This window comes from Ammospiza caudacuta, chromosome 8 (assembly GCF_027887145.1).
Source record: "Ammospiza caudacuta isolate bAmmCau1 chromosome 8, bAmmCau1.pri, whole genome shotgun sequence".
Lineage (NCBI taxonomy): Eukaryota > Metazoa > Chordata > Aves > Passeriformes > Passerellidae > Ammospiza > Ammospiza caudacuta.
Window position 1 is genome coordinate 10,243,648 of NC_080600.1, and position 26,901 is coordinate 10,270,548.

General features: G+C 41.1%; 1 protein-coding gene across 1 annotated transcript in view; it reads left to right on the top strand.

Annotated features, from left to right (window-relative positions):
- The window catches only part of ERBB4 (erb-b2 receptor tyrosine kinase 4), a 483,510-nt gene that overhangs the window by 312,188 nt on the left and 144,421 nt on the right, over window positions 1-26,901 (top strand). The window contains exons 5-12 of the mRNA XM_058809969.1: window positions 3,754-3,819; window positions 11,117-11,235; window positions 15,241-15,382; window positions 16,810-16,923; window positions 18,708-18,834; window positions 21,559-21,632; window positions 22,796-22,886; window positions 24,329-24,528. Of these exons, the coding sequence (XP_058665952.1) occupies window positions 3,754-3,819; window positions 11,117-11,235; window positions 15,241-15,382; window positions 16,810-16,923; window positions 18,708-18,834; window positions 21,559-21,632; window positions 22,796-22,886; window positions 24,329-24,528 (933 nt within the window). The remainder of the gene's footprint in view (window positions 1-3,753; window positions 3,820-11,116; window positions 11,236-15,240; window positions 15,383-16,809; window positions 16,924-18,707; window positions 18,835-21,558; window positions 21,633-22,795; window positions 22,887-24,328; window positions 24,529-26,901) is intronic.

Below are 26,901 nucleotides of genomic sequence, written 5' to 3' on the forward strand. Positions count from 1 at the left end.
TCTCTGTGCAATTTGCCAAAGCTAAATTAATTCTCATGTTCCAGTGGGAATCTGCCTTTTCTTCACCTAGATTTCATTACAAAACCTGTGAAAATTATGGTAGCCTCCAAACTGGCACTGTGTGTGCAAAACAATGCTACTGTTCAGGAGCAGAAATGTATTCCAGTGTCCCAGTTGTAATGGGGAGTAGGTTTTTTTTTTGTAGGTTCTTTCCTTCCTTATCTTGCTTGGAAAAGGAAAATGTGCCTTCACTAATGTGGAGAAGCAAGTAAATGGGCCAAGGTTGTGCCCTGCAGAGAGGTTTTATTTTGGCCAAATTCTTTTAGCCCTTTCTGCTGTATGTTTAGAATATTTTAGACACAAGGAATAACAGGAATGATTTATGCCACAAATTGTTTCATAATTTTTTTTTTTTCAAATCTGTTGCCTCACAGTCTTAAAATCTTTAGAAATATATACGGGAAGATCTGTGAGTAGCAGTGTAATTCCTCCAAAGGCCTTGTCAACCTTAGGGCCAATACATTTATTATCATTTAAGCCTGACATACAGATCTCATTGTGAGACCTGTTCCTCACATGAGTGCTTGTTATGCTCCTGAGTGTGTATGTTGACTTCCACAGGACTATTTCTGTCTTAATTTTGCAGAGCTGGTCTTTAATGGGTTTCAATCTGTCCTTATTACAGGACAGGTTTTCCCTTAGCGGGGAAAACCTGGTGAAATACAGAAGGATGTGAGGGCAGAATCTGGACCAGTTCATACTGAGAGCAAGGAAAGTTATTTTTTCTCTTTAAAACAACCAAGCCAATATAGATACACTATTTGGAAGGAGTTTTCTTTTTAATTCTCAGTATATTTGACCTTCAAAAGGACAAAAAACAATGTAATTCAGAGGTGTGCTGCCTACAAGCTCAGCTCCTGGTGTCTGTACAGCTGAGAAAAGTGAAAACAATGAAACAGACACTTTTGAGTTCCCAGTGAGAAAAAAGGAAACTGGCAGCCTTTTCTTGCTTTATTGTTAAATATCTCTATTTAAATGCAAATCATCATCTGACACTGCCAAACAAAGTCACGTACCAGCAGCAGGCATGCAAGTTAAAAAAAATTTTAAAATGATGTTTTGAAGATGCTGAATTGCTTTTATTTCCAGGAGGAATAGAGGTGGCTGAATAAATTTTTGGCTGCATCAGCTCAGCACATAGGTGCTTCAGATATGAAGATTTTTATTTTAAATACAACTTTTACAGTGGTGTGGGTAGGCTCTTTAGTTAGGGATCACTTGGAGGGATGCTGAAGTTTCTTCTGTGTTATCCCACAGCAGTATTACAGTGGAAAGCACAGCTGTTTACAGAATGTTTTGGGACAAAAAGGGGCAGGAGCAGCCAAATTGCTGCCTTAGTGTGCCTCAGGAATGTGTATTTACAGGTGACCTGTGCTTTATGGTGCTGGGTGCAGAGTCTCCAACTTCCTCCCTGAGCTCCAGACCTCAAGGAAGGACTGGGATAGAGGAGAGTCTTCCATGAGGAGCCCACATTGTGGGTGGGTTGTGGCTCCTGAGCTGCCCCAGCAGGGATGGAAGGGTCCCCTGAGTGTGCATCCATCCTGCTCCTCCTGCTGATCAGGAGTAGCTGGTTAATAAAACCCCCTCCACGGGAGCATTTGTATTCAGTTCAGCAAGTCCCAAAATCAGCTAACAACCTGTATCTTATCAAGCCTCATCTGTTAAAATTCTTCCTTTAATTTGCTGTTTACCTCACCATTTAAAACTTTCATTCTTATAAATCAGTGTGGATATATTTGCTTTCTGTGCAGGGTTACAGTAGTCTCTTAATAATCATAATAATTGTTATTACTGATTAAAGTTGCATTATTCATGCCAGATGGAGTGCCCTCCCTGTCAGCCAAAATGAGTTTGCATTTATGTAGTTATAGTACATTTGTGATCTAAATAAACAGATGGTAGAAGGTGACAGAGAATTATGTGCTGGTGATATCAGCAACAATGTTTCCCAAGTATAATCGCTTTAAATGAACATGAATGCAACAAGGAGCTGGTAGCTTTAACAAGGTAGTTGGCATTCAGTGTGGTAATTACCAGGCAGCATCACCAGCAATGCCAAGGGAGGAATGCTGGCTTTGAAAAATTAGTGACAGAGAGTCTGACTTCACACAACCATCAGGGTGGGTTTGCTCAGCTCTGTAACATCTCACAGGTGTGAGCACCCTGCTGTAAGAGGAGCAGTGTTTGTCTTTAGGGTGATCCAACCTCCGCTGAGAGACATTTTGCACTTTCTCCAGCGTCGTCTCCCATCAGGGCACATGGCAAGTATTTGATTTAGTGTAATGGAGCAGTGTTAGCAGCAGCAGCTGTTAATACACGATTGAAAGGATTGAACCTGGATCAGGTTCAAAGGGGAAATTCACTTAACAGAATCTCAGCAGTACTCAGTGATGTATAAAAGTTTAATCAAACACAAGGTTGGCTTCCTGTGATCAAAAGCACAGCGATAAGGACTGTGCAGAGTCTTCCACAAGATTTACCTTGGGTGTCTCGCTCATCCCATCAGCTCTGGCATTGTGAAGGGCTGGCCTGCCTGCCCCTCAGGCACTGCCACACCTGGGAGTGTGCCTGGACCTTGGCTACATCCAGATGGCAGCCATGGAATGGGGTCTCCCTTCCCTCTCAGCCCAGACTGGTGTGGGACTGTCTGAGCGCTCTCTCCTGTGGTGCTGAAGTGCAGCCAGAGGAGAACATTCCAGCTCTTCTCCTTGCTTGCCAGTCCCTCTCGCATGGGTCAGCATTTTGCCATGACATGGACACATGAACTCAACGCCCCCCTCAGTCCAAGTGAATTTCAGTCACTAATTGCTAGGTAGTTTATAAAAACTTAGCATTGTTAATGCTTCTTCTTACAGCTGTATTTTACAGTGCAAGCACCTACTGTTCTTTTACTTCAGGGACTAAACCCATCAGTGTAGGCACAGAGTTTGTGGTGATTGGGGAGCTGGGCCCAGCCTCATCCCCAGTGGGCACAGCTGTGCAGGACAGGTGAATGCTGTTGAAGGGAACGAGCCATGGAGTGCCCAGGGGCACTGACCAACCACCAAAGGGAACAGAGGGCACACAGGTGCAGGGCAGCAACAGCAGGGGATAAAAGGCTGGGCTGAAGGACAAGAAGGGCAGATGCTTGCAGCCTGCTGAGGTGCCCTGGTGTTACTGTGTGTGGGCAGTGCCTGAAGCCTTCTGAAGAGGTGAGGTGTTACTGTGTGAGGGTTGGAGTTTTCTAAAATTGTGTGGTGATGCTCTGTGTATTGTGGCTGTCTCAACTGTGACAATTGTTTAGGTGAAATTGGACAGGAGGTAAGTAGCTGTATGGCTTTTCCAGCCTAGCCATCTCCTGTCCTCTGAAGAAATCAGCAGGTTTTACATAGGCTATGGAAAGCAATAGTGATAGCCCTGAGTGATGACATTGTTCCTCAGTCTTCCAGACTTGCTCATACTTCTTTTTGTTTTAAAATGTCTGGGTCATTATGCATAGCAAAAAGGTATTTAGATAAGTACCTATATTTCATATAAGTTTGACACCAGGCCTGGTTATTTGGTTGGGCTTTTTTTATAGGCACTGTTTCACCCTTGCTAAAGTATAAAAACCTTCCAAAGACAAGGTGGGCTCTTGTCTTTTGTGCTTGCTGGATGTTAAAGGACTGAAAGGAAGGCACATTTCCAATCTCTCTCTTTCTGTCTGTCCTGCAGGTGGTCGTTGCCACAAGTCCTGCACAGGAAGGTGCTGGGGACCCACAGAGAATCACTGCCAGACCTGTAAGTGTATAAGAGTGAGAAACAAAGGACTGGAGAACAATGTAGTGGAGATCCTATTTGTTTTTTCTTCCAGTTGTGAAAGGAATACTATAAATTCTGGGTGCAGTATAACTCTAAAATGTACAAGGGTTGTTTTCCCCCATATATTTTTATCAATAGATTATTTGCCTTTTTTTCCTTACCCATATGAATGATATGTTTCTTTCCTCCCTTGGGCTTTCTAAAACTCCTTATGCTAACTTGAATTTCCTTTTCACTACTTGGTGGAAACATGGAGCATGGCTCTTGAGAGTATTGATGGTTATTGATGGCAGATTTGGAGCTCTTTCATGACCACCTGACACTGCAATGTTCCTGATGCTAAAATACTCTGTTAATTTCAATGGTAGCCTGGGAATATTAGTTATCTTGCAGAACTGTTTTCTTTATAATAACTTCAGAATATATTTGAGTTGTACTGAAAGAGAGAATAATAGGTTTTTGTGAAGGAAGTAGTAAGTGAAGGGTCACTCATGCTGTTTTTCTGTCCTTGTGAATTTAGAGAGCATGAAAATGAGTTCCTTCTTCCTTCCTAAAGGAGCTTTAAGCTCCATCATGTAGGCACAAAAGAGCCAGAAGTACAGTGCCAATATTAGCAGATAATAATAAAAGAGGAGAAAATGAAGGGTTGTTTTTTCTACAAGTTTTTTTCTTTTTTCTCTTACAAGAGGGTGAAAACCAGTTGCCTTTACTGGAATCACTCTCCCTGGGAAATGAAGTGGTTGTTGGGAGCTCTGCCACAGAACACTTCTTCAGCTTATGATTGTTTCCTTGGCTGAGTGGTAAATGGGAAGGAAGGACTGTGACAAATCACTCCCAGGTGAACACCCCAAGTAAGCTCTGAGCTGAGGAGAGTCAGTCCAGTGTCATCTGGAACTTGATAGGAACAGTGCAGAGATGCTGCTTTTTGGTATGTTTTTTGGGGTTCTTTTTGGTTTTTGTTCTCGGTTGGTTTTTTGACTACTTGGAGTGAGAGCTAGGATGGAGTTAGAACTGGCATACAGCTTGAGGTGAATGTCTGATGAGCCTGAGCAGGAAATCCAAGCTGCCCTGCTGCCCCAGGGGACAGGGCCACCTGCAGAGGCTCTGCCACACTGCCAGGAGCTGCTTTCCCTTTAGCAGCATCAGCTGATTCTGCTGGAGAAGCTGCTCACAGTTACAGCTGTGTTCTTGTATCACTGCTTCATATTCATCTGCAGGCATGGTTAAAACCCCCTCAGGACACACTGTAGGACTAAGGGACAGCGATGCAGAGCAGATTCTTCTTTGTCTGAATTGAGCTGGGACATCTCCTTTCTCTGCTGGCAGTCTTTGTGATGGTTCTGAGGAAGTCAGTGCTCCTTAACCAGGAAAAGAAGTAGATTCTGGGTTGTGTGCTTAAGTAGATAATGGAAAGGGACTTAAACCCTAGCTGACCAATTATTTCATATCATTATTAGAATTAATGTTGTTTTTTTTTCTCTGTCCTAATGAGAAGCTTGTTTGTCTGTTCAAACTAGTAACTTTGTAAGAAACTGCATAACCCATCCAAATGGGTAGATTTATTCAGGCCTTCTGTGGTTATTGTATCTGAGAATAGTTTAAAATAGTTCTTGGCAGTGATGTTCTGTAAGGAGCCCATGATGGTGGTTCAGGCTGTGTCTCCAGCCTCATGGCAAATCCAGCTGTGTGCCTGCAGAGGTCCATGTGGCAGGATCAGCTCCCATGGTCTCAGCCTTTACACAGCACTGCTCTCAGATTAATGTGGAATTACCAGGGAGGGAAGAGCTTATCTGCACGACTGGGAAGGCAGGAGCTCAGCAGGGCTGCACAGAAGGCTGGCTCCAGGAGTGACAGCTCTCTGTCCCTCCACAGTGGCTGCCCTTGCAAGTCCAAACAGTGGGGAAGACCAAGGCACATCCATGGGGTTAAAATATTAAATTAAGAAAAACCATAACCCATCCAAGTGTCAGGGAAATAGACAGATCACAGTCTTCTACCTGAGTAGCTACTCCACATCCTCTCACCTTCAAGTCCACCCTGATGGTCAGGGACAGGAATTAGTTTTACATCACAGACTTCTTCTTTGCCTCCATGACCTCACTGCACCTTGGACAAGCAGCAGAATTGAAGGAGGAGGCTGTCAAAGGGTGTTTCTACATTGGATTTTTGCACAATGTGTTTCCTGCAAACTGAGCAAAGCAAAGACGGAGAATTTGAGTAGGGACTCAAAACATAAAAATGCAACTGGGATTGTGATTTTGCTGGCTTCATGTATGATTTTAAAAGACATGCCTGGCTTTTGGGCTCACAAATGTTGTTAGATACAAGCTGTGTTGTGCACATTGTGTCTGCCTTAACCCTGTAACCTTGGGGGTGCATGTCTTTCCAACATCTAGGAAAATGCTCCAGCAGTGCTACATCCAGTGCCAAACCATTTTGATCCTAGAAACAACTCAGAGCTTCATTTTGATAATTTCTTTTTTTTTTATTGAGGATTGAAACAAAATATTTTAATGAGCCCCCCTCCCAAGATAAGATTTAAATTATTTTTCTGGGAAAGGATAAAAAATGAAAGATCTTAATCCGTGTCTTTCATTTCAAATTACATATGGAAAAAACCCAAATCCCTTTGTTTTTTTCATGAATATCATCTACCTAGCTGCTTATGTTGCCTTCCAGCAATGTCTTTGTTGCTAACTCTGTCTGAAATACCACCTGCATCTAACTCTGTTCAAATGTCTCTCTAAATGTGACAAGAAAATTCATGTATTTAAGAAGACAATTAATAGAAAATTTAAGCCAAGCTGTTCTGTTAGGAGATAGAGAAGATAAAATTCCAGGATACTGTTATACACAGTTAGCTATCCTTTTTACTTTTATAATTAAAATATTAGTAGATGCTAATAGGAAGGATTTGAAATTGAGATGATATAACTTGTTTCAGTGTCAAAAAAAGCTAATGTGAAAATACTTTTTAGAAGACTCTATTTTTTTCAAATTGTATTGGGCACACACTGAATAGAATGTAAACCGCTTTAAAAAAATAATAACAAATGCCTTTGGAAGTTACTAATGAAATTTGAAAATCTATGGTTAGATTGTTAAAATTTTTTCTGTTCATGTCTGTTGAGAGTTTCATGCAGAAATTAAAACTTTTACAATCCAATATATTATTTAAGTGACAGATTATGCACTTTTCCCCAGAGGATTGTAACTGAAAAGACAACAATCTAAATTAGCATATAGACCCAACTAAGGGAATGCAAAAAAACAAATATAACCTATAAATCAAACCTGAAACACAAAACATTTAGCAAATGTCAAGTGCACCTTGACTCTGTGTGAGCACAGGAGTGTGGTCAGGGCACAGCTGTATTTACACTGTCCTTGTGCAGCTGGTGTTGCTGAGAAGGTGCCAAATTAGAGCAGCCAAAGGCAAGCAGGATCCTGGAGGGGAACACAGAAAGAGCTGAACCAGCAGCTGGGATCAATCAGGGAAACCCACACTTCTGCTTGGAGCCAGCATCTTTAATTAAAACCCTTGTACTGCTCTAATAACTTTGCGTGTTGGGAACACTTCCATTGATTTCAGTTACTTCCCATTTGTGCCTTCATGGATTGATATTGTCTTGACACAATTAAAGATGAGGGGAAAATATAAAAGAGACTGATAATTTGCACATGTACATGAGGTGGTCATTTCATCACAATTTGTTGCTATGAAGTACTGGTAGAAGTTGACAGTCTCACCCAGAAATCCATCTCAATGCACAGCACATTTTTCAGGACTTTGGTGTTTGTCCTTTGGCCCTGGCCCTGACTGTGACAGTTCTGTGCATTTGAACCCTCCAAATTCTTGGGATCACACACAGGATCTGTAGGAATCCAGGCAGGTAGTTGTGCTGACCCTCAAAAGGTCTGCTTTGAAGCTTGGGGTCTCAGCTGGAATTAGTGAAGCTCTCCTGACTCTTGTGTTAGGTGAAGATATGAGTAGCAGCCACCTGAAATGCCAGATAATTTGACATTTTGGGCAATATTTATAATTCAGATAGGTCTTTAGTTACAGATATAAAATCAGTTTATTGGATTTGGGGGAAAAAAAAGCTCATTATCTTTTTAAACCAGTGCAGCTAGGTGTATTTTTTGTGTATTTCCTTGAGAATGATTGCAGGAAGCTGAACTGGTGAGTGGTGTTTATTGGCATCTGAGCAATCAGATTGCTTCAGACCTTCAGAAAATACACAGAATTGCCTTGTGTTTGTTTTGGTTTGGGGAAACACCTTAAGTCCTTAAGATCCTGAGCCTGCTAAGCTCATTAATGTCTTGGTGTGTGTGGTGCCACTGAAGACACCAGACAGGTTCTCCACAGACCTGGGCCTTCAGTAGCAGCTGTAATGCAAGTGTGGCATCCAGGAGATAGATATGGTATCTTCTGGCCTCTTCCTAGAACAACACACTGGCATTTCTGTTGGCATTGTTTGTTTTCCCTGAAAAATAAACTGGGGAAGAACAGCAACAAACCTTTGCTGTAATTATTCATTTTGCTTCAGGAAAACCCACAGTGTTCCCTATCCTGAGCAGTGTGATAGAGACCCTCCTTGAGCTGGTGTCTAACCAGAAGCAAAATATGCTTTTTGAAGGCATCCAGTTCAAATATTGTGCTGAAGAGAGGAAAGAGAGGGCTGTGTTCCCCCAGATCAGCGCTGGTGTGAATGGCCCATCCCAAGATCAACCCCAAAACCTTGGTGTTATCAGCACCGTGCTCCAGCCAACTGAGCTGTTCCTTCACAAGGAACCAGTGGCTCCATGGACAGGATGGACACCCAACAGCAGCTGGTTCTGGGGTAAATAAATCAGAGGTGAATTTGGTGGCTCCCACTGATTACCCACACAGAGAAGCTTTACACCAAAGCTTCCTGGAGTTTAAGCAAAATGTCCAGTAGCTGTGGGGCACAGCAAGGAATGCATTTATCAGTGGGCTCCATACATGGCCTTGAGGCACTGCTACAAGGCAGAATTGGCTGTGGCCATGTCAGAACACAAAGTGCCATGGTGAAGGGGTGGCAGAGCCTTTGGGTGGTGGCCCTTGGGTCCAGGAGCAGCTGCTCCCTGGGCAGTGGCACAGGTGACCACAGATGGTATGGGTTGTAGGGTGAGCTCAGTGGCCTCTCTGTCCCTCCCATTGGGAATTGGGGCCCTCCCTCAGGTCAGGGTGAGGCTGGGCTTTGCCTCTCTGTGAGGCACACAGTGCTCAGTCCAGGGCAAATCCTGGGCTGGTGGAAAAAAGGCACACTCACAGATTAGGGAAGGAATTTGTTCATTTTCATGAACCAAGACTATCGCACAGTGTGCTGGTGGCACACAGCCACAGGTGCCATTGTTTCACATCTGTCTTAATGTTTATCAATACTGTCACTTAAATAAACAAATCTTTTTAATGTGTTTCTCTGGCAGTGTTGACAGTAAGTGCCTTCACAAAATTTCCCAAATTCCTCAAATTAGATTGCAAAACCACAAAAGCCTTTTCTTTCTCTCTGGGGGTTTTCCTCTGGTATCAGCAAGATGAAAATGCTCTAAAAGTGCATTGTTTTATTCTGTAGATTACAAACAATCACTTCTCTTTAGTTATTTACATTTTTATGTCCTAAATAAATACTGTATGTAGCAAGAACTTTCAGCATTACCTTAAGTATTTCTGACAAGTAGTGAAGGGATTTTGGATCAGAATGTACTTATAAAGGTGTTATTTATACATTAAAATAGCAGAATCAAGCAGAAAGTTGTATGAATTTTTTTTTCTCTTTCTGAAAAGTGTTTTTCATCGAGAAGTAATTAAATGCTTTTTAAAAAACAGGTGTTGAAGGTTAATTGCAGAAGTGTATCATCCCAGCTTTTATCAAAAGACAGCTGACAGCCTGGTAGCCAGTGGTGGCTGGTTTAGTTTGGATAATATTAATTTCTTTTTCCATAAAGTAAAGGTTACAGCTGAGTGAGGGAGGGGAGGTGGATGGGCCACTGGGTGACCATTCTTTGCACAAGGTTAAGCCCCCAGTGGTGTGGAACAATCCAGCTGGTAGATCTCCTTGCTCCATTCTGTGAATGAAGGCAGGATTGTGTTAGCTAGAAATAGCAAGTGGTGTTTCCAAACCTGCTGCAAGGCTGCAGTCTGTTCTGTTCCCATTTGCCAAAGGGATTGCCATCAAGGGCAGCCTTTGGCTGTAACATTGGTAGTCTCACTCTGAATTTCACTTCTTTACTCTCTGTTGCTGTTCTTGGTGGGGAAAACCAAGAACAACTGGTGGGCTCTTCTATTATTTCTGGGGGACAGGGGAGAAGGTGTCATATCCTGTTAAAAAAACTAATGATTTGAGAGTAACATTCCTCATGAATTTCCAAGGGTTAGAGGGCACACTGAAAATTCCTTCTCTAGAGTCCTTGAGCAACATGTGTGCTCCTAAAGAGGGGTTTGTGCAGATGTTTTGGATACTGGTCTCCTGCCGGCATTCTGGATACAGATGTGCAGAATTTCTGGAATACAAATGTCCTGAAGACATTCTGCATCAAGAGAAATATAGGTTGGATATTAGAAAGAAGGATTTTTACGGAAAGAGTGATAAAGTTCTGGAATGACCTGCCCAGGGAGGTGGTGGAGTCACCATCCCTGGATGTGTTTAAGAAAAAACTGGATATGGCACTGAGTGCCAGGGTTTAGTTGAGGTGTTGGGGCATGGATTGGACTTTATGACCTTTAAGGTCTCTTCAAACCCAGTCATTCTGTGAGTTCTGGAATATGAGTGTACTGTAGGTGTTCTGGATGCAGGTATCCTGCAGATGTTCTGGATCCAAGAGCCTACAGGCATTCTGGGTGCAGGTGTCCTGCAAATGTTCTGGGTCCAAGTGTCTTGCAGGTGTCTTGCAGATGTTCTGGGTCCAAGTGTCTTGCAGGTGCCCTGCAGATGTTCTGGGTCCAAATGTCCTGCAGGTGTTCTGGGTGCAAGTGTCCTGCAGATGTTCAGGATCCAAGTGTCCTGCAGGCATTCTGGATGCAGATGTCTGCTGATGTTCTGGGTCCAAGTGTTGTGCAGACGTTCTTGATCCAGGTGTCCTGCAGGTGTTGTGGGTCCAAGTGCCTGCAGGCGTTCCGGATCCGAGCACCAGCACCCCTGAGGTGTTTCTCTCCCTTCCTGGGGGTTTTCCCAGCCTGCTGTGGGTGTTTATCTCAGGGAGCAGTCGGAGAGGCCCTGTGTGTGACGCTGTCCCTTTTCATGCCCCGCAGTGACCAAGACCGTGTGTGCAGAGCAGTGTGACGGGCGCTGCTACGGGCCCTACGTCAGTGACTGCTGCCACCGCGAGTGTGCTGGCGGCTGCTACGGACCCAAGGACACCGACTGCTTTGTACGTGCCACCTGCCTTGTTCTTGTTGTTCTTCTTTCTTGTTCTTCCTGCCAGTCACTCTGCAGAGTCTTAATGCTTTAATCCATGAAATTCACAGTTTCACCCTTCGAATGTACTGCACGCACACTCGCAGATTCAGGATTTTTCCTATTATATTAACATCATTTATCTACTTAATATTGCTCATTAACAGATCTATGAGATTTGTAAATACAGATTGGGAACTGTTAATATGCTTATCTCTGTGATTTTCATCTTTTTCTTTTCCAAAATTAGCTTTTAGAGGTGACAGCAGATTTTTAAAAGTATTTGCCATTATATTTGAACATGGTTTTTATTAATGCTCTGTGTGCTTTTCATATCAAAGGCAAGAATACTATTTAGATTCTCTGTGCAAGGTGTTCCTTGTTTCTGCCAGACTTAAATTCAGGTTTTTTTACTAGGCATGCTTCTTTGTGGAGATGGAAGGAAAGTGGTTCCCAAAATGCTCTCCCTCAAATGCATATTGCTACATGTGTGCTTCAGATGGAAAGAAGAAATTGCTTTTTCTTTAAAGAAATATAATCTGAATATCCCGGCCTTTAGAAAATCTGACTTCTTTCTAATCCATTATTTCTAAGTTTTTTAGCACCCTTAGAACCCAAAACTGATCTCAAAAAATGTGTAGCTCCTCACACTGGGTTGATGAGACAAGTTTTACTAGTGGTTTCAGGGGATGCAAACCTAGGTCTAAAAGTAGACTCAGAATCTGCTCAGAGAGGTGAGTTTTCAAAGGTACCCATGTGTTCAAAGAGACAAATACCTGTGAAGCTGACTGCCAGGTGGGGTTGGGAGGAAGGTATGGAAAATTGCATATATTTTGCAACTGTGGGCAAGTGACTGATAATGAACTGGCAAAAATAAATCTTATTCTGGCTGGCCCTAACTGCTTGATAGTGATAGGTTTTGTGCTTCAAAACCACACTCTAAATGCTGTTCTTTGGCTGCTGATGAAATGTTGTGGTGGCCTGACAGCCACCAAGAGGATTTACCAAAGCTGTTCCCTGTGGCTTTTCACAAGTAGATGCTCAGCACATATGAGATGGGTGATCCAATAGTGCCTGGAAGTTCTCTGTTGGCTTTGAACAAGAGAGAGAGGAAAATACCAGTCTTGCTTGTGTCATGTACAATATAAATAGGTAAAGGGAAGAGGAAAAATGCAGTCATTGGGTCAAAATGAGCATTGAGGAACATCCTCAGAGCTGATGTGTTGATGCTTTCAAAAGTTAAGGATTGTTACTAGTAAACACAACTTTACAAGAGGAAGGCCTTGTAAAATCATGGCTCCGGCATGTTACTTCAGCTAAGTAGAAAAGGATTGTGGGAACGAGACTCAGCTGAATTAGAGGTAGAAAAACAATTTATGTAACCATCATGTGTTCATATCGTGGTGTGTGGTGGTTAGCTGGATGATGTTATGATTTAAAACCATGTAGCTGATAAAGGCCTAACTGCTTAAAAAGGCTGGTTTTTGCAATAAGGAGCTCTCCTTTGCACCTGCCTTGGGACTCTGCATCACTCTGGACCCTCACCCACAAAGTTCAAGTTATTGGCAGCATAAGTTGTGTACTGCTGCAGCCTGAAAGTTAGACTGTCTGAATTGTAGCAGCTGTGGAAGTACACATGCTAAAATCAACTGGTTTGTTTTCTCTGGTACAGCAGAGAGGCATCCAGGGTTTATTCTCATTCCCTTCTGGCCCCAGAGCAATGTAAAAGAAATTCTGCAGGGGTCTGGCAATTTTCAGGCCTAGTCATTACTTGCTTAGACACAGTGGGTGAAGAGTGTAACCCTTTAGGCTGTAGACAACTGTGCTTAGCTTTCAGCTGAGACACATAACTTTGTTTTTTCCCTGTGTATTTCCTGTGCTTTTATTCACAAATTAGCAGCATTTAGCACAAAGTGCTAGAAATTTGCATATATTATCAAAGCAATTACAAATGTATATAAAACATTTCAGTCATAAATTAAAAGTTTCCAGATCTTCTAGATGAATTTTTCCTGAAAATTGCCATGTCTCCAAGGAGTATTGGTGTGCTTTATGCATTTGCTAAACTGTTATCAGAGAATTGTCATGTACATGATGGAGTACCTTTGAAGTCAACATGTAAGAAATGGGTTGAGGAAACAAACTAAATTAGTATTTATTAATAAGCAAAAGTACAGCTTATGAAGCATTACAAATCCTTTAGAGCATTATGGCATCTTGCAGCAGCATCCTGTTCTAAATACGGTTTTAATATCTGTAGATAAAATTCCTCCATCCTCCTCCATCTGCTGCCCTGCACTCATTTGCATTTTCAGTTCTAAAAGCAAGACAGTAATCATCATCTGACATAAATGCAAGCAAACATGCTAAAGCAAAGTTTTACTGGTGTTTTTATCTCAGATTCAAACTGGGTCTAGAACTTGAAATGCATAGGAGAGCCTGGCTGATTGCCTAGTGGAACCAGAAAAGTGACATAACCCAATTCCTTGGCTGGACTTGCCATCCAGTTCTGATTAAAGTGTTTGTCTTTGTGAGGGTTAAAAAAAATCTGTTTCCATGACAAAACTGGCAGGTGTTATATTAGGCATTGTAAATGACCAGGCAAGGCAGGATCAGCAGTTTTGCTTAGCACTTGCTCCATGCAGGACAGTGCTTTAATCACAATTCTCCCTGCTCATTCATTTCAGCATCAGATTTTGTCCTTGGGTACATTATTAGCCTCTCCTTTCTGAAATCTTCTGGCATGGCAGGTCCCAGGGTCCTGCTGGTCCTGATCCAAATGGACATAAGGACTGCTAGTAAAATCAGCACAAGGGAGGAATTTTTTCTCTTTTCTCTCAGTCCCAGTCCAAGAGGCAAGGGGACAGGACATGTATATTATTGTTGTACTTGTTGGCTCTTTAAATACACAGAACCATCTGTATTTTAACAAAGAAAAATGGAAAAAGACCAGAAGGATTCACTCTTAGACTAACACTTCTAAAACAGCCTGGATTACAGGTTAGTGAGGAGGCAATACCCAGTAACAGTGGCTGCTTAAACTGCTAGAGGGATCCAAGCCAGGCTGCAGATTTCACATTCATACGAATTTTTCATTCAGGGTATGCTCTGTGAAAATTACTCCAACAGTTTTCTTATAATCTGTAGTTAAATCTGTAGACATGATGTGTGCTGATAAAGAATGTCAAAATCGGTGGGGCTTTCTACTCCTAATTACCAACCTTGCATGGTCAATTGTTTTCCCTGCATCCCATTACTTTTGTTATCCACACACTCTCCTCTTCATTTGTCAGGGCCCTGTCCTCTGTCAGCTGTGTGTGGCAGAGCCTGAATGCTAAGTGGGACAAAGTCCTATTTTCCTCTCTCAGTGTGTGAAGCAACTGACCTTGTTAAACTTGCCACTTAGGGAAACGGCCCCCTCCTGTGCTGGCTTAAAAGAAGTTCTTATCCCTCTTGCCTCCTAATTGGGAATTACAGTTTTCAGCTGGATGATGTACTCACACTGTAAGAAATAAAAAGGGTTGGACCTCTGAAAAAGTCATTAGCATTTGCTTAGAGGATGATAAATAGCTGCTCATTCTTGGCAGTTTTAGAATGTCCTATCAAGTTGAGAATTGGTTGATTGTGAGTGGTTATGAAACAAATTACAGCATTGTTTTGGTTTTGTAGGAAGTGTTGTAACAGGCAACTGTTGCTAATTAAAGGGGCTCACCAAACTCCCTAATTATAGAAGTCACATATTTGCCAAGATCCTAGCAAAAATCCAAGGATCCAAAATGATACTGTTTTGGATTCTAAGTCTGCTAAAAATCTTAGAAATAATGGATTAGAAGCCAGACAGATTTTCTAAAGGCCTGGACATTCCTCATTGTCACAGCAAGTCTGAACAATCAAAGCCATCTTTTACACCAAAAAACCACCAAAACCCTAAAGCAGCTATATGATTTAATTCCTTTTTTTTTCCTCCTTTGTTCTGCAGGCCTGTATGAATTTCAATGACAGTGGTGCTTGTGTCACCCAGTGTCCCCAGACCTTTGTGTACAACCCCACCACCTTCCAGCTGGAGCACAATCACAACGCCAAGTACACCTACGGGGCTTTCTGCGTCAAGAAGTGCCCACGTGAGTGCTCTGTAACCTGCCCTGTGCTCTGCCTTCTCTCAGGGGGAGCTGCACTTGGATTTCAGGAGCCTTAAAAACAGGGAGACAGTGAGGGCTGAGTGCAGAGCACCATCTCTGCAATCACTCCACGTGTGCTTGTAGCCTGTAATAACTTAGCTGATAGCTAAATACTTCACCTTTAGCTGTGATGCTAACAGTTCCCAAGGATCCTGGAGTGATTTTCCTAAAGAAAGGTGGTTTCTCTTTTCCTGGTCAACTGCTTGTTACATTCATGCTTTAGATCAGTATTTGCAAATTCCAAAATAGTGTAAATAAGTATTTAAAATAGTGGGATTGTAAAGGGTATGAATTTTTGTTTCAGTCCACCACCAGTACCTGGTACCAAATGATTCCATGATATTGATGCCCCTAGGTTGGAGTAAGGATGATTTGACAGAAAGCTACCCTGAGCAGTTCCACCCCAGTGAGGAATAAACTTGTAATACTGACAGGAATGCAGTTTTAAAACTCCAGAGTAAAATTAGAGGGGAAGAGGGAGTTCAAAAAAAGAAGAATCCCATGCATGTAAAGCCAACATGCTTCTGAGATACCAGCCAGATGATGACAAGTAACAGAAAAAATTATAGGGTCATCACTTACACAGTCTTTGAATCTGCTGGTTTAATTGGAAAGAATAATAGAGAAGATAGTGTTCTTGCTCTCCCTTTCATTCCATGAAGGTTTACAGTTGTGCATTAATTATTTTGTCCATAAATTATGTGCAAGAAGGATGGGTGATCTAATATTAAATGTAGCCATAATTCAACCCAGCCCAAAATCCCAATTTTGAATCTCTCTGGAGGACTGACAGCAGCCAGGGGCTGTGACCACCAGGGCTTAGTTCTGCCTCTAATATTGGTGGATTTGCTGAAGCAAGATTGGTTTGTTAAGAACCTCATATCATGCACTATAAGGGTTATAATTCTTTGCCCAAATACTTCATTGAACATTTACTTGTTTAAATTTTTCCTTTCTTATCAGTATTAATCATTTAGTTAAGTAGGATCACTCTATATTCCCATTAGCTCTTGTTTTACAGGGAAAAAATTGAAACACTTGTCATTGTCCTGGGCACTGTTTTATCCCAGATGTCTATTGTGTGCATTAAAAAGACAGGACAGACAATCTTGCTTTATTTCTCACCAATTACTGTAACTTTTTTTCCCCCTACAAATAACAATAAAGCTAAATGGGGGGACAAAGAGGGAAGACCCCTGATAAAAATGAATTTTTATAAGTCTCTGATAATGTGCCTCTTTTGCCTATACACTTCTGAAAACACAGAACTTCAAATGTTAATGTCACTGGGAAAGTACTAAGGTAACAATAGTTCCAAAACACACCCAGCTTTTATTCACTTGCTGCCAACATCTCCTTTTCCTTTCCAGACAACTTTGTGGTAGATTCCAGCTCCTGTGTCCGGGCATGTCCAAGCTCCAAGATGGAGGTTGAAGAAAATGGCATTAAGATGTGCAAGCCCTGCACTGACATTTGTCCTAAAGGTAGGCAGTGGTTCAGTATAAATTTACTTGAAAGTTGTCTACACAGAGTGTTATTTTGGCATGACTTGCCCTTCATGAGTGTGTTGTAGGATATGAATAGCCTTTGAATACCCACAAAAGTTTGAGCTATGTAGATTGTGTGTCAAGCACATAAAATAGAGTGAAAATTTATTAAGTTGTAATGGCAGTATAACCAAACCAATTGTTTTTTATTAGACACAAATGAAGAGGTTTTCTCTGTTGGTTTTAGAGAAATCTGCAAGAATTCTTCATTGTGTTATTTTAATGACAAATATTTCCTGGAGGTGTTTTAGCGTTGTCCTTTTGTCATTCCAAAGGGGGCCATAAAAAACCCCTGACTTCAATGTCTGGGATGTCTCAATTTGTCAATACAGCATTTCCTTGCTCTGTCTCTGCTTTCCCAGAATCTTTTGCCCCCTTTCTCAGTGTCTCAAACACAGACCAGTGATGGTTCTGTTGAAATCTGTAGGTTACTTTGCTGTTCTAGACTCCAGACTTTCTGCTCCCTGCTTGGAGCTCTGTGCAGCAAAGCACCAGAGGTTTTCCTACATGGCCCTATGCCACTTCTCAGTCCTAATGCAAGCCACATCTGGCTTAATTGTGGTAAATAATTTGTTGTTGAGTAGATAGTTTTATACATGAAAACACAGGTATGGAGTTCCCTAATTTCTCAGGAAGAAAGCTATCACATGTTTGTATAAGCTTCTGGTGCTAGCTGCCATTAGAGGAGACCAGTGAGGAAGAGATAATACATCATTATATGGTTGAAGTCATGAGGGATTTGTTCCTGGGTGCATCCTGTCCCACAGAAATGCAGTAAATTACACAGGCTGCACAGAGAAGTTTCCTCACTGGTTTCCAGTTTCTCTACGTACCAGTAACTTGCTGATTGAGCTGATAAATAACAAGTTATTTATACAACATTTAAAGAGCCTTTTGACATGGATGGTGAAGTTCACAAATCCACCAGAGAAGGGGACCTCTGAGATGCCTTGTGCAGGTTGACCTAGAACAGAGACTAGACAGAGTTAAAGAATAAAGCAGGGATTTATTAAAAGGCCTCAGTGGATGCACCTTGGGCAGCACAAGAGCCCAGCCAGGGCTGCGCCCAAGATGAACCAAAGTGGTCACAAAATGGACAACTGGTCATGGGGTCTCTCACTTTTATAAGTTCTGGTCCATTTGCATATTGGAGTTAATTGTCCAGTTACAGCTTTACCTTGTGAAATCCCATCCTTCTTGTTTTTCTCTCTTCAGCCCACGTTGTTTTTGCTCTTGGGCCTGAGATTTGGATCATTTGTCCTTGGTCCCAAGCTAGAGAATGAGTTGTTTTATCTACCTGCTACTCTGTGAAGAGAGCTTACCAACCCCTAAAGTGTCAGAATTGCACATTAAAACACTACAGAATCTGAAAAATATAAAAGCTAAAACCTGAGGCTGCATTTCCCCCAGCAATGTTAGTCCCCTCAGTTTCTGCAGTGCCCAGAAAATGCACCAAGAAATGGCAAGGCTGGGCTGAGTGGAATTTTTTGTGATGGAATTTGTGTGGCTGATACCGTTAGATCCCTTGTGAAATACCTTAACCTGTGTGCCAGGGTGCTGTTTGGTTTAAATTGGGATGTGCTCCTTTGGGAATATGGTCAGGGATGCTGTTTGAGCCCCTCTCTGCTGAATGAGATGAAGTGTGGTGTCTGTAAGGCCAACGTGTTCTGATTCAGTAATTGTTTTCCCCAGTTCTTTACACAAGCTCTTTGTTTTGGCAGCATGTGATGGCATTGGGACAGGGAGTTTGGTGTCAGCACAGACAGTGGATTCCAGCAACATTGACAAGTTTGTAAACTGCACCAAGATCAATGGCAACCTTATCTTCCTTGTCACTGGGATTCATGGGTAAGTGACAAAATGTTAAGATGTTATGTCATGGTGCCAGCTGAAACCAATTGCATCCACCCCTTAATGATGGCTGCAGGCTTCTTTTATGCAATAGCAGATCCAGGATAAATGAGTTTTCTGCCATCCATTGTAAAGAAAAGCATTGCCTTGATTTCTTAAGATTCAACCTCTAGGAGAAGAAAGGATGGATTCATTGTTTGCACTAAAAAGAGAAAAGACAACTATGATTCTCTGGTTACTTTATGAAGTCCTCAATACTGGCTTACAATAAAGGCTGATCAGAGAACAGAAGGGAGAAAAGGAAGTTACCTTCCATGAGTTTCTTGAAATTCTGTATGAAAATAATATGCAGAGAGGCAGCCCGTATTAGCATAACTGGTCATAGCACACACACATGCACAAAAGCTGCCCTCTTGTCAATGAGTTTTGAAGAATCTATCCAAGTTTCAGAATTCACTGGTGTATAAATCCAGTATTTTGGTTTAAACTTTGCTCATTGTAATAGAACCAGAAAAACCTCAAAGTGTCATATGGCTCTGCTATGGCCAAATGACCCACTGAGAGGCTGGATGGAAATCTCACAGGACAGGAAAAAAATCAAGTAAATACAAGGCAAGCAGCTAGAGTCCATGAGCAATCTTGTGTGGATTAATCCAGTGCATTACATGAAATTTAATTTCGAGTATAAGAACTGCCTTTGCAGGAATAATTATATTAGCTCATTTAAAAATCTGTCTAAATTAAAAGAACCAAACCTAACCTTGAATAAAATTTTACTAGTCTGAAAAAATCTAAATTTGGACTATAAGCAGAAAATTAAACTATTCTGTTCTGTTTTACAGAAGAGTAGGACATTTAATGTTGAAAGTGTGTAGCACTTTGTGTCTCATTCTTGATGAAAAAAACTCATTTCAGCAAGCCTAAAGTATGAGGGCATTGAGTTCTGCAACCCTAAATTTTTCTACAGCATGGATTACATTAGTAGAGGTTAAAAGAAGATAAGATTTGAGAATGAATGAAAAAAATCTAGATTTCTGGAACAGCTTTTTTATTTAAAGTTTCAATGACATTTTGCAAACCAGCAATATGAAAGGAAAATTTAAAAAATGACACTGACTACACAAGTAGTTTGTTTTATAAATGAACAGTATAGAGAAACAACAATTTTACTTTTTTCCTCTCCAACTTCTGTCACAAATTCATTTATTCACAGTGAACTGCAAATTTTAGAGTATGAATTTTTAGGGGTTTAGATTGTAGGGACTTAAAATCTGGTTCTATGTGGAATTGGAAGACTTTTGGTCGTGGCAGAGAATAATTTCAATGAAAAATGCAGAATATATTTTTTTTGTTGTTGTTTCCATTGGAAATTGTGCTGTTGCAATTGATCCTGTCCTATGTTTTGATCCTGTGGTTCTGTAGCCTAGTTCTTTCCTGAGCACATGAACTTCAAGTCTTTGTAAATTTGTTATAATTTATGTAAATATATATATATGTAATTATGAATGTTTTCTGCACATCTATTTAAATTCATTAAGATATACACTATTCTACAGTTTTATATGTTGATAAAACAGCAGACATTTGGCTGTTTAAGGGGTTTAGTTGTATATCTGCATCTCTAAAGCTATTTTATCTTCAGAATTTAGAGGTGAAATTCAGCTGCCTCATGTTTATTGCAGGCAAGGGTTTTTCCTTTTTTGATGGTAATGCAATTTGAAAACCAAGTGCTGTGTTTCTGTTAGGTAGTCAAAACTTATTTAGTTTTGTGAGAGCCCCACATTGTTAAAATGTGTCTGATGCCTCTGTGGCCCACTGGGCTTTTTTGTTAACATTCTAGAACTCCTTTTGTTGCTGCTCAGGGTGGTTAGAGGTGACCCCACCAGTGTGTCACCTCACACATTTGTGACTCCTGTCCCCAAAGACAGCCAGGTGGGTCCACCTGCACATTTCTGTTCCAAGAATCACGTGGCCTGGAAAGCAAAAGGAGGAGAGGAGGAAATGTGTGCTCCATATTTATTTGGAATGTTTCCTGCTCTCAGAAAACACACAAAAATACCATAACATGCCAGTGCAGAAGAATTTTGTTTTTTTTTTAAGCTTCTAGACAACTTTTAAACAGGGGAGGAAAGCAAAACGATGACACTCTCAAAATCAAGGTCAGCTTCATCTTTTTACACTATGGCATATCCAAGTTCAAAATTTTAATTCTTGGAGGTTATTTCATTTCTTAATGAAACTTGCTTGGCAAGGATCCATACTTTTAGAGATTCCTTGTTCCACACCTTCTAAAGAGTGTGCTCTTTAAATGCCACATGTCAGGAACTGCTGGCATGCTCTTAGCTTAATTTTGCTTATAGCTTGTCACTCCTTTTAGGAGCAGCTTTGTTAGCCCTGGTACACATTCCTGGAAAAAAACACTGAAAATTCATATTTCCTTTAGGAAGGTCACTCAGGGTTGTTTATAATTCCTTAATTTTCCATACTTTTTCCAATAAATGTTTGCTAAAACATGAATGGGTTGAGCCTTTATGTTCCTTCAAGATGACATGGGAGAAGTTAGACACAGATCTGCAGGAGCAACAGGCTGAGGAAGCTTGGTGCATAACCTCATAAAAGCAAAGTGTTGAGCACCTTTAATGCTGTTTCCTGCATGGTGTGGCTGTGAGAACCTGATTTTTCTTATTTAGAGTGTCACACTGTGTGATTTTAATCTTTCAGAGACCCCTATCACACGATCGCTGCCATCAATCCAGAGAAATTAAATATCTTCCAAACAGTGAGAGAGATAACAGGTAACATACTTCTGATCTCCTATAATCTGCATTAATTAATGAACTCATTCTCACTTTGCATTTATAGTTGTCATGTGTTGGGTTTTCTGAAGAGCACAAGGTACTTGTTTTCATTAAGCTCACCATGCTGTCATTTTAATGAAAATTTAATACAGAAAACTTCAGTATCAGTTCATTTTCACAAGTGTGCTGTCCTTTGAAAACAGGATGCCCTTTATGGCAGATGCTAAGTGGCCAAAGGATCTTGGTGCCATGTTAGGAAAGTAGAACTAGTGTTGCAAGGGAGGGAAATGTGAGGAAAATGGTGCTGAAATGTGAGAAACTATTTTCTTCACCTGAAAGCATTTGTAAGTTCTAGTGTGCTTTTACAGCTCCTTCCCTTGGTCTAACAGAGGATGCTGCTGCAAGTTAGCTTTTGTAATTTAAGATGTGTAAGGTGGTGGTGGTGTGTCCCATTTTTTGTGACTTTTCAATGGAGTCACAGAACTGGGTACTCAGTACTTTGTGTTCTTGTTTCACCATGAGGGGGACACAGAGGGAGATAGTACAGCTCTGAGTTCTCATTTGATTTCTGATTCTATAGAGGTAGGGAAATGCAAAAAACCTGCTCTATTTCATGCACAAAAAACCCAGCCAAAATACCTTTGGGCAGCACAGCTTGATAGTAGCTGTGAGGATCTCAGCATGCTTCACCTCTCAAAAGTTGTGAATTTCATCAAATATGGGATTAAAAATGAAAGTAAACTCTTAATCTCTTCCTAATTAATATCAAAGATAATCTGGCACTGGGGTGAATATTATTTGCCATTCCTAAACACAATAATTGACAGTCTTAGCCATGCTGCTGAAGTGGAATTACCCCTGTTCTTAACTCTGCCTCAGCACTGGGCTGAAATGCAGTACAAAAAGTCATGGGGAGCTGCCCTCTCTGGAGATCTGTGCAGCACAACACATCCTGAGGAATTTCCAAGTCCTCACCTTGGAAATTAGGACAAGTTCTCCTTCTCTTTCTTTGGAGGAGATGGTGGTGAGCAGCCTGAAACTCTCCTTATTTATTTCTTTTTCTCAAGCTGGCACTGTCTTTCCTTTCTGGGCTAAGCCTGTCCTAACTCTCACATGGCTGAAATAATTTGTTTTCACATCTTTGCTTTTTCCTCCTTCAGGGTATTTGAACATACAGTCTTGGCCTGAGAATATGACAGACTTCAGGGTGTTTTCTAACTTGGTTACCATTGGTGGGAGAGCTCTCTATAGGTAAGGTACTTCTCTGTTGGTGGAATAATTTTTATTAGCTTTCTGTGATTCTTAGTTCAGTAGCAGAGAATGCAACATCCTTTGAGAAGGACATTGTAAATTGATATTTTTTTTCCTCTGTTACCAAGGTGTTCATTATCAGTATCTTTGCTAATCAGTTGTTTATAATGGATAATACCTTCTAAACATAATTATTTTAAAAACCAGTCTTGGTTCATGGCTATAGCTATTATCACCTTGACTGGAACTTACATTTATGATTTAAAATACCTTGTGAAGAAACATAGTTTAAAAGGAATGAATAATAGAACTTAGCCTCATTATTAGGAATTTATATGGTTGTGATTAGGCATGCAGGCTCATATAAAGTGGTTTTAAGAAGAGGTAAAAGGTGGAAGAATATTGAAATCACTGAGGCACCTTGCAGGTGAGGTGTTCATGAGCTCTGTAGTGCCTTTTTTACCAGAGATGTTTCTGTGTGGAAACATGGATGGAGAAATTGGTTTGAAGAGAAGAAATGCTGGGGGAAGCACAAGGAGGTACCTGAGAAATTTATACAACAACCCCTGGATCCCCACTTGGAGAGGGAGTAAATCAGACATGGGATTCTGCTGGCATCTTAAACAGCAACCTGAGCAGAATATGAACAGCAGTGAAACCTTGAGGTTGAATTACAGCCCTGCATTCTGTTCCAAGGCAGCAATTTTTATTTGGAACAGCTGGAAAACAATTATCATCATTAAAATACAATAACTTAAAGGATGCCCAGAAACTGGATATTGTCTTCACTAATCTTCAGTCATAAAATATGTGCAGTCATTTTCATGTTGTGCAGACAATCATTTACTGTTCCTTTGATGAAGAAAGGCGATAACCACATCTTACAACCAAAGAAAAATGAAATGTAGAGTGAGCTAGAAAAAAAACCCCATGAAAATAACAATTTCTTCCTGTGTTACTTGAAATGGCATTAATTTGATGCCTGACAGAAGATGTTTTAATATATTTCCATTAGCATAGGGTGGTTTAGTAATAATGTAGTGTATTAATAGTATTAATGCTGTTCAAAGTATTAATGCTATTGAAAGAAAAACCTGAATTATATTATCTCAAAAAATTATCTCAAAAAATCTGTTAATGGATGAAATGCAACTGGTTGAGGAGTTCTGCTGGCTTACTTGGCCTAGTGCTATGAGCATCACAGCTTGTGGTATCTCACTCCTGACAGAACTCATCATTTCCTAGCCAATGGAACTGGATGTTGACTCTTAAAACATTGGTGTTACCACAAAATAAATTTTTCTGGACAATTCTCAGTTTTTCCAGAAAGATCATCTTGATACTTGGAGCTAATTCCAGCTGGCAATTCTCTACCAGATATAATAAGCTGTGCCTTCTGAAGTTAATTCCTGTTCTCTCTCTCACTTTTGTTCTCATCCCAGTGGCCTTTCCTTGCTCATCCTAAAGCAACAAGGCATCACTTCCCTGCAGTTCCAGTCCTTGAAGCAAATCAGTGCTGGCAACATCTACATCACAGACAACAGCAATTTGTGCTACTACCACACTGTCAACTGGACCAGCCTGTTCAGCACCCCCAGCCAAAAGACAGTGATCCACAGGAACAAAAAGGCAGAGAACTGCAGTAAGTACCTGCTGCTCACTGCCACCAGCTCACCTGGGGGCTTCTGCAGCTCCATGGGCAGCAGGGGAGCTGTGCTCACTTACAGCATCCAGGCATTTGGCCCAGTATGAGCAGAAAAAATGAAAATTAAGGTGTGGACAAAGGAAAGGGAGCAGTGAGAATTCACTGCTTCCTTAACATGTTCCAGTTTCACAAATATGAATTCCAAAGGCTGTCAATGGAGTGTTCACAACTTTACAGCCCTTTCCTTATGGAGTGGTGTGGTGGTGTTCACAGGGGTCCCAGGACGAGGGAAGAGGTGAGAATCTTGACTGCAGAAGGCTGATTTATTATTTTATGATATATATTATATTAAAAGAAAAGGATATACTAAAACTATACTAAAAGAATAGAAGAAAGGATTACATCAGAAAGCTAGCAAGGAATAGAAAGGAATGATAAAATCTTGTGACTGCTCACAGCGTCGACACAGGGGGCTGTCATTGGTCATCAAGTAAAAACAATTTCACATGCTCGGTAAGCAATTCTCCAAATCTCATTCCAAAGCAGCAAAACATGGAGAAGCTAATGTGTGAGGTTAGGATTTCCTAATGAAAGGCCTTTTCATAAAATATGTCTGTGACAGAGTTGGGATTAGCATCTTCTGCTTCCCCCACCCTAAGTGACCCTATCTTAATCCTGAATGGTGCTTTTGGGACTGGTTTAGGTCACCCAAGTTCTCCCTTTTCATATTTGACTTATCTGATAAAAAATACTACTTCAGGAAAGCTTGCATGCCAGTACCTGAGCTGAGATCATAGCACTGAGCAGCCAAAGAAAGCTCTGTAGCAGATAAAATAACTTGTTTATATAGAAATCTGGCAGCAAATTGCATCAATACAGGCATATTGTAGCAGCAAATCAGTTCATTTGAAGCATCTGTTAGACTGCTTGCAGGAGAGCAGATTCATGAAATTGCTGTATGTTTAAGTGATATTGCTGATTTTTGTCCTCTGACCAGCCAAAAATGTTTGCTTTGGGTTTTTTCAAGCTGTGGTCCTATTTTTGACTTGCACTTTAGTTCTTTCTTTCTGTTGGTTTGAGGGTGGTTTTGTTTGGTATTTTTGAGGGATTTTATTTCTGCTTTTTATCCTCTCCCCTCCCACTGAAGTGCTGTTCTGCTCTGTTTTGAGAGTGAATGGCTGTGCTCATCACTTTAGTGTAAATGTACCCTCAGTGTTAGGTGAAATACAGCTGGAGCTTTGTCTCTGCTGCTCAGTTACTTTTCTCAGAGCCACAGGGAGTACAAAGTCTTGCTTAGTTGATGTCCACATGGTTTTGGTTGTGTGGCATATTAATTATTATTTTATTAGTCTGTTTCTTTACATGCAAGTTAAAAAAATGAAATTTAAGAATATGCTGCTTGCTGTGCCTGAGGATGTAGGGTTTTTCGTCTGCCCATAGAAAGCCAGCTATAAAAATAGAGTATTTATTGGAAAATAGAGATGCTGCCAAGAAGGATGGCACATCTGCCCAGGGCTGTGGCACTGCTTTTTGCTTTCCCTTGCAGAGTAACAGGATCGTGTGTTGAGGAACCACCTAGTTCTGCACTGGTGCTCTCTAACAACTGTTTTGTATGGCATGAGGAAAGAATTAGCCCTTCTGAGATCTCGCATATGCAATTTTTGGGCTGACAGAGCAGAAAAAAGAAGAAGCTCAAGGTTTTGTTGACCATGAAAGAGTCACTAAGGTTATAGTCCTAGATCTGAGTAGGTCCCATCTTGCCAGGAGATAAATGAACTTGTGAACCTTCTGAGAGCACAGGTTTCCTCTCTACCAGGTGAAAAACTGCTTACTGTGGGAGAAAAATCATGCTCTGATGTTTTCTAACATCAGATTGGCTCTAGCTGTCTGACTATCATGCAGTATTTAATGAAAGAACAATCAACTTTCCTTCATCCCCAGACATGTAATATAAAAAGAAACTAAGCAGTAATAAGGTGGAGCACAGGCCTCACGTCTCATACAGTAATAATTCCTCTTTGCTTCAGGTTTCTGTAACCTCACACATGTTATGAGACAATGGGAAATCACCCAGGTGAATTTTGTAAGGTGCTTTCTCCCATCACAGAGCAGTGTCCCAGTTGTTTCACTGTTTTTGAGAGCTTTGGGACACAACAACTGAACACAGCAGTTTGGAACATAATCTTGCATTAGTTGTCAGAGCTCCTTTGTCAAACACCTCTTTGGCCTTCCCTGGGATCACTCAGTTTGAATCCCTTTGAAGCTGCCACAGCTACTGAAAGATGAGCTTCCAGAGCAAATGGAAACTGGGATGTGCTGTCACATCTTCCTCTCACATGCAATGTCTTGTCACTACATTTGCACACAAAG